This window comes from Lactuca virosa, chromosome 4, assembly GCF_052849685.1.
Source record: "Lactuca virosa cultivar CGN04683 chromosome 4, Lactuca_virosa_CGN04683_v6, whole genome shotgun sequence".
Lineage (NCBI taxonomy): Eukaryota > Viridiplantae > Streptophyta > Magnoliopsida > Asterales > Asteraceae > Lactuca > Lactuca virosa.
In genome coordinates, this window is record NC_136429.1 from 361,219,041 (window position 1) to 361,231,901 (window position 12,861).

General features: G+C 35.2%; 1 protein-coding gene across 1 annotated transcript; it reads left to right on the plus strand.

Moving 5' to 3' along the window:
• Nucleotides 1–2,240: 2,240 nt before the first annotated feature.
• On the plus strand, nt 2,241–5,480 carry LOC145106286 (uncharacterized). The gene is made up of 6 exons (XM_079043296.1): nt 2,241–3,456; nt 3,507–4,216; nt 4,321–4,508; nt 4,567–4,666; nt 4,746–5,369; nt 5,460–5,480. The coding sequence occupies exons 1-6, from the start codon at nt 2,241–2,243 to the stop codon at nt 5,478–5,480; spliced, it is 2,859 nt and encodes a 952-aa protein (XP_078899422.1).
• Nucleotides 5,481–12,861: the final 7,381 nt, after the last annotated feature.

Sequence of the window (12,861 nt, forward strand, 5' to 3'; positions counted from 1 at the left end):
ATGCTAAACATGAGAATTCCAAGAGAAAAAATGGAGGATGCTATGGACATGGCGAAAGAAAATGTCATAGCATGGAAAGACATAGCCTAGGTGAACTATGTTGTAATCTTTTTTGTGATTAATACAAAGTACATATGATACTCTATTTTTTGTAATTAATATGAAACTCTTTTATTTAATGAATTGTTATATATTATGTCTATATGTGATGTTGTTTTGATTATATAGTATGTCTATATTTGATGTTATATTTTGTGTCCCTGTTTTGATATATTGTGTTGTTAAAAAGGCAATGTAGTTTGCTAACACATGGGTAGAACAGTCAATTATATGTTATATGCCCATATTTGATGGTGTTTTTAATAGAAATGTCTTAGGGGCAAAATCAGAATTAGTTATCATATTAGTTTTATATGTTAATTATGTCCATGTTTTGCATACTTGTAAGTGAGTCAGATTTGTCCCAGTTTTAGTTAATTGTTTTTTAAGATAGCAATGTACTTTGCAACTTAGTTGCACTCTGTATTTATGATAAAATAGGGGTATAACAGTCAATTATATGTTATATGTCTAGATTTGATGTTGTTTTAAATAGAATTGTCTAAGGGGCAAAATGGGAATTAGTTATCATATTAATTTTATATATGAATTATGTCCATGTTTTGCATACTTATAACTCAGTCATTTTTGCCCTGTTTTGCTTAATTGTTTTTTAAGATAGCAATGTACTTTGCAACTTAGTTCCACTTTGTATTTATGATAACACAGGGGTATAACAGTCAATTATATGTTATATGTCCATATTTGATGTTGTTTTAAATAGAATTGTCTTAGGGGCAAAATGGGAAATAGTTATCATATTAATTTTATATGTTAATTTAGATTGTTTTGACTACTTATAACTGAGTCAGGTTTATCCCTGTTTTACTGAATTGTTTTCTAAAATAGCAATGTACCTTGCAACTTAGTTCCACTATGTAGTTATGTTATAGCAAGGGTATATCCGTCCATTAATTGTTATTATGATAAAACAAAGAAAATTATATAATTTCCTACTTAATCTGTGTGTGAGATATAAGGGTATAATGGTCATTCATTTATTGTATCAAATTAGGAAAGAATGATTTGTTTTTTATTTTTATTTTCAATTGTGAAGGCTAATTAAAAACAATGTGCAACAACAATTACATTTATTGTATCAAATGAGGAAAAAATGCTTGATGCTAACTGTGTTTGTCTTAGTTCAGTTTTAGTGGATTCTTTTCTCTTTTGGTTAATTTTTTTGTTTTTTTCGTAAACCAATAAATTACAATCAACCAGATACCCCAGATGGTAAGTGTGAATGTAGTTAATGGTATATTTTGGAAGGTCATGGGTTCGAACCCAACTAGCAACAATTTTTTTTTCTTTTTTTTTTTTAGTTCTCGATATGTCCCTGATCATCCACTTTTTATCACTTCTCCACATGTCCCTGATAATCCAGACTCAATGCGTAAATATCCCCTTTTAGACAATATGAATTCCTATCGATTCATTCTCTGATAACTACAAAGGCATTGCAACTACGTTTATTCTTCAACCAGAAATTGATACATCAACATCAAATTCATACAGGTACAAATACTAAATTTAATTAATACAGGGAATTAAAAAACAATTACCCTCATAATATGAATCTTTGTTATTTCGTTTGGTCATGATGTGTATCATTATATTTTTTTTTTAGTTAACAAGTTTTTTTGTTCAAGATATTGGATTTATTTGTAATGTGATCTATTTCGTTTATGCACACCAACTGTTTGTTAAAATGGGTCAATCAACAGGAAACATATATTGCTTGTTGATGCTGTTGTAAGGTGAATATGGATAAGTCTTGGATGAGAGCCTACAGAACATCAGAAACCTATGTAAAAGGTGTTGCAGAGTTTATCAAATATGCAGTACACAATTACAAGATTTCTAAACATATGGATCCTGTAGATACCAAAAAAAAGATAAGAATTCCATGTCCATGTGTTAAGTGTGTAAACCACATATCTCATTCGGTGGATGTGGTAGATGATCATCTATTCAGGAATGGAATTGATCAAACATACACAAATTGGAATAAGCATGGAGAAACAGAAGAACCACCAAGAAGTTATATATATGAACATAATTTTGACATGGATACGTCAAACGTTGTAGATTCCATGAACATGAACACAGAAATGCCAACAGATGCTGCAGAAATAGTATAGATGGTTCAAGCTGTAGAAGAAAATTTTATTGGGAACCCTGATAAGTTTAGAGAACTGAAAGAAGATGCCGAGAAGCCCCTATACACAGGGTGTCATAATTTCACAAAATTATCTGCAATCATTCAACTACTCAACTTGAAGAGTAAGTATGGAGTATCAGATAAGTGCTTTACAGAATTATTAGTTTTGATCAAAAATATGTTACCAGAAGGAAACGAAATGTACAGTAGTACATACGAGGCAAAAAAAGCATTCAAGGCAATGGGTTCAGGGTATACTAAGATACATGCATGTGTCAACAATTGTATACTTTACAGAAACGAATACACAGACTTGGCAGCATGTCCTACTTGTGGTAAATCAAGATGGAAGGTTGATGAACAAAAAAATAAAATTTACAACAATATTCCTGCAAAAGTTTTGTGGTACTTTCCAATTATTCCGCGCTTAAAGCGTCTTTTTCAGTCTAAGACTACCGCAAAAGATTTAACATGGCACGCAATAGAAAGAAAGGTGGATATTGGCGTTTTAAGTCACCCAGCTGATTCACCAGCATGGGCTGCCATTGATGACAAATATCCTGATTTTGCTAGCGAACCAAGAAATTTGCGGCTAGGCATTTCGGCTGACGGGGTCGATGTGAACAGAGGAAATAGGAATCATAGTGTTTGGCCTGTTTTAACTGTCATTTACAACCTTCCACCATGGTTGTGTATGAAGAGAAAGTTCATCATGCTTTCGTTATTGATTTCGGGAACACCAGGAAACGATATTGATGTGTTCCTAGCACCTTTTATTGATGATCTGCAATTATTATTTAATATTGGAGTTGAAACATACGATGCATATGCACAAGAGCACTTTAAACTACGTGCAGTTATGTTATGGACTATTAATGATTATCCTGCTCTAGGTACATTAAGTGGTTGCCCATACAGCGGTTTTCAAGGTTGTGTTGTGTGTGGCGAAGAGACACACTGCATTAGACTCCCTGAATCGAATAAGCAGAGTTATGCTGGTCATAGAAGATTTCTACCATATGATCACCCGTTCAGAAGACAAAAGAAGGCATTCAATGGACAACAAGAGTTCTCACCCTCTCTAAAACCTATGAATGGGGAGGAAATATATAACAGGGTGAAATTTATAATTAATAAATGGGGAAAGGTTAATAAGGGCAAGGAGGCAGAAATCCAACAATCTACAAGTGGAAAAGGTGGGAAGATTAATAAAAAAATAGAAAATCACACCAAGTGGGTACTTCAGATGTGGGCCAGCAAAATAATACATACTGGAAGAAATTCAATATATGGTATAGACAACTAAGGTATTGGTCCGACAATTTGGTTCCACATTGTATAGATTTTATGCATGTGGAAAAGAACGTGGGCGAGAGTTTAACAGGAACTGTGTTGAACGTTCCCGGGAAGACGAAAGATGGTTATAAAGCTCGATTGGATTTGGTTCATTATGGTTTAAAACCAGAGTTGCATCCTCAGATAGAAGGGAACAACACAACACTTCCCGCAGCAGGTTGTACATTGACAAAAGAGGAAAAAGACAAATTCTGTGAGACTTTATACAACTTAAGGGTTCCTCAAGGGTATTGTTCTAATTTTTCTAGTTTGGTGAGTCTAAAGGATAGGAAGTTGATCGGACTAAAATCACATGACTATAACATGCTTATGCAACAATTTTTGCCCATAGCAATTCGATCTATTATGCATCCACCCACCAGAGTTGCTATTACAAGGTTTTGTTTCTTTTTCAAATCAATATGTAGCAAAGAAATCATAGTGGATGAGCTCGATAAGTTGCAAGAGGAGTTATGTGTAACCTTATGTCTTCTTGAGAAACACTTTCCACCATCATTTTTTGATGTGATGATTCATTTAACCGTTCATCTAACTAGGGAAGTAAAATTATGCGGTCCAATATTCTTTAGATGGATGTACCCGTTTGAAAGGTTTATGAAGGTTGTTAAGGGGCACGTGCGAAACAAAAATAGACCAGAAGGATGCATTGCAGAAGAGAATGTTGCAGAAGATACAATTGAGTTTTTAGTCAATTCCTTAAAAAGATGGATACTGTTGGTATTCCACCTGACAATCATAACAAATGTGGAATTCATAAAGGTGTAGATAGTAGCTCTATTACGGACGGTACTCCTCTATCAGCTGCTAAATCGGTAGAAGTTTCTGCAGAACTATTCAGCAAAGCACATTTCTTTGTATTGCAAAATACATCTGAAGTACTCCCGTATATCAAGTAAGATTTTTTACATGTATGTTTTTTTGTTATAATATTAACATTAACGTATTGACAGACGACATATGGAATTTTTGGAACATCTACACCCTACTAAACGAAAGGCACATCTAGAACAAGAGCATAGTAAAACATTTGGTCATTGGTTACGAAAGGAGGTATATTCTTTTCAAATATGTTGTGTTCTTTGTTATTTTTGTCTTGATTTCTTAAATTCATAATCTAATTACAATTCAGGTAGAGAGAGAGTTAGGGGCCTGTAGAGAAAGTATAACAGACACAATGAGATGGATTTCACATGGACCCAATAAGAACATTATTAAATACGATGTATATGCTATTAATGGATATACTTTTCGTACAAAAGCTCGTGAAGGTAAAGTTTATCAAAACAGTGGGGTTAGTGTTGTTGCAACTGACACACACATCAGTAAAGAAGTTGTAACATATGCTAAAAACACTTATTATGGTGTTTTACAAGAGATATGGGTACTAGATTATAATTTTAAAAGAATTTCAATTTTCATGTGTGACTGGGTTGACAATAGAAATGGGGTAAAAAGGGATAAATTGGGGTACACACTAGTTGAACTAAAAAGATTAGGCCATAAAGGTGATCCCTTCATATTGGCCTCACAAGCACAACAAGTATTTTATGTGACAGACCCACTCGATCAAAAAATGTCTATTGTGTTCAAGACACCTCCTAAAAATTACAGAGATACATATAAAGATGTAGATGAAGAATTTAGTACTATTGTTCCTCATAATGATAACATATTGCCACGTGTAGACACACTTGACTTGCAGAAGGAAAATGATTATTTTCGTACTGATTGTCACGGTATTCTTATACGTACGGTACGTGTTTCTTAATGTCATGAATTACATTTGTAGCGATAATATTTTTCCTTCTTTTAACACTTAATGATCTTTATTTTTTGTTTGTAGAAGGGAAATGCCAAAACTTGAGCATATCGTTATGTGGAGAATAAGAAAATGACAAAAAATGACGATGTACTTCACTTAATATCTTTTTACCATATTATACCATTAAACTATTCTGGTGTAATATTGTTATAACTCAAAGATATTTTTTTCGGTTTTTTACTGTTATATTGTTACACATGTTATAACATAAACTGCATGTAATAGCAATGTACTTTCGTTATGCAATGTTAAACAAGTTATGTTGTATTCATTTCATTTATTTATCATAATATTCTGTTAAAATAAGTTGTATTCTTTTCATTTTTAATGGTGTATTATCTGGTGCAATTAAAAGAATAGATGACAAAAAGGGAAATTTGGTCCTTTCTTATAACTCTTATTCAATACGACATTATTTTTCTTTTATGACTATATTTACATATAGACACATATAATAGTTGTAAACGTAACTAAATGCTACCTACACACACTATTTGTTTCTTTTTAAAGCCAATTCATAATATTTTGACACACAAAATAGAGGGTACATGACCATAAGTAACATATTCAATGAACGACCCCTAATTATAACGATAAGACATTATTTTTCTTTTATGACTATATTTACATATAGACACATATAATAGCTGTAAACGTAACTAAATGCTACCTACACACACAATATTTGTTTATTCTTAAAGCCAATTCATAATATTTTGACACACATAATAAAAGGTACATGACCATAAGTAACCAATACTAACTTTTAATTTCTTGCGTAAACTAAATACAACTAGTACAGAACTGCCCTATGGACAGACAAATAATTAGTGTGACCATATGTATCACCTTTTAGCTACTTTGTCTGTTATGTGGCTAAAAAGGCACCAGGTTATAGACACACAGAGAACTAACTCATGTGACGATACTTTTATCTACTGTCTCTCATAAAAAAAGTATGACAATCTTAATCGATACATGTGGCTGATTGTGACCTATGATCTCAGTGTTCGAGTGTGACTAATATTTGTCCCATTTGGTATAATTAAGTGTGGTAAAAGTGTTGATTGTCTATATAATGGTCACACAATCTAATTTAAATGTATTCAAAAACAGTCTCTAAATTTTTTTAGTGACCTTTGGCCACACTTTTAAGAAAAAGTGTCACAGGCCGTTTTTCGGAAAGTGTGACCGTAGGTCATTTTTGTACTAGTGATCCACTGATTCATTCAAGAGTACCAACATACTTCTCCTAACATCAATATCATCAACAAAGAAGCAACAACGACAAAGTGATTGGAAATCGAAGTCATCACTTGCAGACTCTACCATACTTACTATCTGCTACACCATCATATGGATATTGTGGATATCTTTAAGAGTAAATTACACGAATGGTCCCTATGGTTTTGGTTAATTTGCGCGTTTGGTCTCTAACTTATTTTTTTAACTAGGAAGGTCCCTACAGTTTGTTTTTGTTGCGCGTTTGGTCCCTGTCTTACCTAAAAAGACTATTTTGCCCTTGATTTTTTAATTTATTTAAATAATGTGATGTAGGTAAGGTAAGGTAAGGTGAGGTGGAAGTGGGGTTGGGAGTGTATTTATTTAAATAAATTAAAAAATCAAGTGCAAAATAGTATTTTTAGGTAAGACAGAGACCAAGTGCGCAACAAAACAAACAGTACGGACCTTCCGAGTTTAAAAAATAAGTTAGGGACCAAACGTGCAAATTACCCCAAACCATAGGAACCATTCGTGTAATTTACTCTATCTTTAAATTAGATGGGTATGGTGTAAATTTTCTTCTGTTTTGAAACTAGAAATGACTAAAATCTTAATCTTTTTGCTAAAGACCATCGCGAAAAAGTAGACATGAATTCTCTCACATCAGTTTTGTGATGCCATCCCTTCAATTTTCTTCTTCGCCAGACCGATGTTTCATCCTTCCGTTAGCTGAGCAAACTACTTTCTGACAAGGCACCTCGCACTTCAAACCATACATCATATCATATGGATCGTAGGTTTGATCACAAAAGTCATTTGACTCTCGGTGAAAAAATCCCTCGGCATAATAAGCCGCCATGGTTCTTAAACCAAGGTCGGCACAGTAAGCCGCTATGGTTCTGTTGGATTTGGTGTCTAAGCCCATAACTATAACTGGTATGTACTTGACTCGATTGTAGCATGGTCCTTTTGGGTTGCCTTCACCAGTGCAACTTGATAGGATGAATTTTGAGAATAAGGTTATTTATGGTTTATTAATATATTACAAGTATAATATATTAATACAGAATTGTTTAATTAGTATTGATCAAAAATTAATTTATTAATTTTGTGATCAAAAGAGACTAATTAAATATAAGGGGATTGATGTAAATCAATCATTCTTGTAGTGTGGGCTAATGATCCATGATTATGGGCTAAACTAATCCATGGATAGTCCATGGAGGTTAAACCCATGATGCATGAGAATATGGAAAGTCATGGGTTATTAGGGTTTACCAAGTGCAACCCTAGCATGTCTAACACTATAAATAGAACCCTCCATAGACCAAAATCGGTTGCCTCCTCTCTTGGAGATAAATAGATTATTCTCTTAAATCATCCTCTTGCATATTGGTGTTTGTGAACCATTAGAGGCATCACACTTGAAGTGCTCAAGCTTTCAAGGGTCAAGAACTACAAGTCCTTCAAAAGGTATGTCATCTATCTAGATGTTTTATTCAATTGGCACTTTGTATGCTAGTTAGGACAATGCTTTGGAAAAATTAAAAATATGCATGTATAATAGAGAAAACATAGATCCAAATCATTTAGCGTTGCATGTGTACCAATGGAGTGTTATAGTGCTCAAAACCCAACAGTGGTATCAGAGCCTAAAATTGCTTTCAATTATATTTTATACTTGCTAGTTTTTCAAAGCTGAAAAAGTCGAAATTTTTGCCTCTGACTGGTGAACTCACCGAGTACATGAACAGACTCGACGAGTCCACGCAGTAACAGAGCAAGTCGTCGAGTCCAGTTCATGTACTCGACGATGAAGGCTCTGTGTGTAGAATTTCGCGTTTCTTGGCCTGGTTTGGATTTAGAACACTACCACAAACTGCTTTGGATCATTGGAAATGTTTTTATGATATGGTAGTGCTTGTACTCATCCAACCACAAGATAATTGTCAAAGTTTTAAAATAATTGTTGTTTTTATATGATAAACAAAATTGCTTTCAAATTGTTAACTAGAAATTATCTTGATTATGAGTTTAGTTAGATCATAGATTATGTGATAATTTTAGTTGTTAGAATAATGATCTAAATGCATTTTAATGACCTCCGTAACTTGTCCTCAAGTTATGGAAAATGAAAGGTCTCTTCATTAAAATCAAATTAAAGTCATAGGCTATGAATGTGAAGAGTTTTGACAAGTTTCAAAACTTTCCCTCAAGTTTTGGAATTTGCATAGTCTCATTAAATGAAACTTTAATTCCAAACCCTAGAGTTTTAAAAGTTAAAATTCAACCCTTATATTTTATAATATTACAAGTCTAATATATATATATATATATATATATATATATATATATATATATATATGTATAAGACAAAGTCGGTCTTACCGTTAGTAGGCCTCGTTCATGAAGCCGGTCTATAAGGGGGGGGGGGTATAAGGTTACTGCCTATAAAATGGTAGTTTAATGGGTGTCCACTCTCACTCACCGCTTCCTTGACTGGTGGAGGGTCGTTAGCCGAACGGGTAGGATAGGACATTAATTATCCCTCATTAAAATTATAATGATAAAAATATAAAGTAAATAAACTTTTATTAAATTCCCAATCTTAGTTTCTTTAGGAAAAATGTGAAATGGTGCTAATCCATGAAATTACACTTTGAACCTTGTTAAGTCGTTAGTTGAGCGTGTGTGGTTAACGGGGCACACTAATCTGGAACTAACAATGTGTGGCAAAGGGTAACTTGGTGTTAATCATAGATCAATGGAGCGTGTGTGGTTAACCGGCACATTGATTAGGTGATTTGTAACATTGGGTGTACCAAGCTAATTTGCATGGTTATTCACTCCTTGTTTGTGATCCCCGGCATCCCAGTCACAAACTTGAAGGGCACAATCGAGATTTAAACATGTCATTGAAAAGATTCAATGAATCTCAAAGATCTAGGAATTTCAAATCCAATTAAAACTTAATAATCTATTTCGTTTTTCATGGTGGAAATTGGTAAATCGTCATTTGCCTACCTTAAAATATTTTACAATTGGATTACGGCATCCCTCTTCGCAATTGTAGAATATTGTGTTGGGTCCTAGCCTTAATATTTCATGTTGGGTGTAATATTAAAGATTATCATCTAAACTAAACTTTGTTCTTCTTCTTTTACAGATGTCTATCCCAAACAATGCTTCCAGCCCAATCCATTCAGGCTCTTTCTCCTTCATGAACCTATGTGAGAGGGTCATTTTTGATGGCTCGAACTTCAATGACTGGATTCAAAACATCAGGATGGCTATTCGTTATGAGGACAAAGAATATGTCCTAGATAAAGAGCTAAAAGAGATTGATGTCACCACTGCTACTCCTGAACAAATCGTTGAACACACTACTCATGAGAGGGATGCGACTAAGGTGTCGTGTCTAATGATTGCAACCATGACTGTTGAGCTACAGAAGTCCTATGAGGACTACTACCCCTATGAAATGTATCATGATTTGATGGAAAGATACCATCAAAGTGCTCGGCAGGAGAGGTATGAGATCATTGCCTCCATGATCACAACCAAAATGAAGGATGGTGAACCCATCACGGCCCACTTGCAAAAGATGTAGAGATTCGTGGACCGCTTGCTTAAATTGAATGTCAATTTTGATAAAGAGTTGGCTATAGATATATTTCTACACTCTTTACCTCCTTGTTATGATTAGTTTCGTATAACTTATCATATGAACAAGGAGGAGGTCACTCTTAGCAAGCTTCAAGGACTTCTTAGGACTGCAGAGAGCAACCTTAAAGGCAAGTTGGTTGTGTCTACTCCTACTACTACTTCTTCCCATGTTCTGGCAATCGGACATGAGAAGGGAAAGAAGAGGAAGGCTCCCTCCAAGAGCCGCAAGGGAAAGTCTCTTGATGGATCCTCTTCAAGTGGGACCAAAGCTGGTTCTGCTATTCCCTCTTCAAATCTGAAGGAAGCAGAGTGCTTCCACTGTCATGAAAAGGGCAATGTAAACGAAGTTGCCCCAAGTACTTGCAAGACATAAAGGATGGAAAGATCAAGCCCTTATTTGCAGGTATTTACACTATTCAATCTAATAACTCATCACATGCTAATTCTTGGGTCCTTGATACAGGTTGTGGTATTCACATTTGTTCTGATTTGTAGGGACTAAAAAGAAGTAGGGATGTGGAGCACGGGAAGATAAACTTAATCATGGGAAATAGGAAAGTGTCGCCTGTGACCAAGATTGGAGTTTATTCTTTATTGCTTAGTAATGGTTTAAATTTAGATTTGAATAATTGCTGTTACTCGGCCGATATGGCGAGAAATGTTATTTCCTTTCACAGTTTGTATAAACAAGGTTTTACCTTTTCCTTTAATAATGAAAATGGTGGTATTTATGCTTATTGTAATGGTGTATTTTGTTTTGAAGAATTACCTTGCAATGGTATATATGAAATTGTGATGATTGTAGATAACTTAGGAAATAATGTGTTAAATACTGATTCTTCCAATGAATTGGATAAAGCATGATTGTGGCATTGTCGTTATGGACATGTCAACAAGAAGCGCATAGCCCAACTCCAAAAGGATGGAGTTTTGGAGTCATTCGACTTAAAGTCGTATGACACTTGCGAATCTTGTTTACTTGGAAAGATGACCAAGTCACCTTTCACTGGTACTTGTGATAAGGGTGAAGGTCTGTTGGATCTCATACACACTGATGTGTGTGGACCATTCAGAACCGCCACAAGGGATGCTAACCGCTTCTATGTGACTTTTACTGATGATTATAGTAGATATGGGTATATTTACTTAATCAGGCATAAGTCAGAAACCTTTGAAAAGTTCAAAGAGTTTAAGCAAGAAGTGGAGAACTAATTGGGCAGGAAGATAAAGATGTTGGGATCCGATCGTGGAGGAGAGTATCTTAGTATCGAGTTCCATGACTATCTTAAGGAATGTGGAATTGTTTCACAATGGACGCCATCTAGGACACCACAGCTTAATGGTGTGGCTGAAAGGCGCAATAGAACCTTGCTAGACATGGTTCGTTCCATGATGAGTCGAGCTTCATTACCTGTATCATTCTGGGGGTATGCCTTAGAGACTGCCGCTCATATCCTTAATCTAGTCCCTACAAAAAAAGGTTTCCAAAACACCTCACGAGATGTGGACTGGGAAAGTTCCCACATTAGATCACATCAAAGCTAGGGGTTACGAGGCTTTTGTGAGAAAAGAAACCCACAACAAGCTCGAACCTCGGAGTGAGCGATGTATTTTCATCGGCTACCCACAGAAATCCTTTGGGTATCTCTTCTACAGACCGAGTGACAATGGTGTCTTCGTTGCGAGGAGAGGAGTCTTTCACGAGAGAGAACTCATAGGCCAAGGAAACAGTGCGAGGCAAATTGACCTTGAAGGGCTTCAAGAGTCAAGCGGTGAAGGAACCGCAAACATTAGCAAAACATGAGGAGGAAACTCCAGTTGATCCAATTGACGAGTCCTTACCTTTGAGGTGTTCAAGTAGAGTTAGAAATACACCTGAGTTTTATGGTTTCCATATTACTATTGAAGGTGATACATTTATCAGTGATAGCACACTGGTAAATTTGGATGAACCTAACAACTACAAGGAAGCCATGGTAGGCCCTGAGTCTGCAAAATAGAAAGAGGCTATGGACAGCGAGATTCAGTCCATGTATGACAATAAAGTTTGGAACTTGGTTGACAATGTACCGGGTCGAAAGACAGTCGGATGCAAATGGATCATGAAGAAGAAGACCGACATGGATGGGAATGTACACACATATAAGGCGCGACTGGTTGCGAAGGGCTTTACTCAAACTTCAGGAGTTGACTATGATCAGACCATCTCACCAGTAGTGAAGATTAAATCTATAAGGGTTATGTTGGCCATTGCTGCATTTCATGATTATGAAATATGGAAAATGGATGTCAAAACCGCTTTCCTTAATGGAAAGTTGGCTGAAGATGTTTACATGAGTCAGCCAGAGGGTTTTGTCAATGCAAAGTACCCTAATAGAGTGTAAGCTTGAGAAATCCATTTATGGATTAAAACAATCATCTCGCAGAGGGAATCTTTGTTTTGATGAGAAAGTCAAAGAGTTTCGATTTTCGAGAAGCGAGGATGAGTCCTGTGTATATGTCAAAGCTAGTGGGAGTATAGTGAGCTTTCTGG

Coding starts and splice junctions, on each gene's coding strand:
- LOC145106286 (XM_079043296.1), top strand. CDS start 2,241: ATGGTTCAAGCTGTAGAAGAAAATTTTATTGGGAACCCTGATAAGTTT. Junction 4,667..4,745: donor GTCATTGGTTACGAAAGGAG/GTATATTCTTTT, acceptor ATTACAATTCAG/GTAGAGAGAGAGTTAGGGGC. Junction 5,370..5,459: donor ACGGTATTCTTATACGTACG/GTACGTGTTTCT, acceptor TTTTGTTTGTAG/AAGGGAAATGCCAAAACTTG.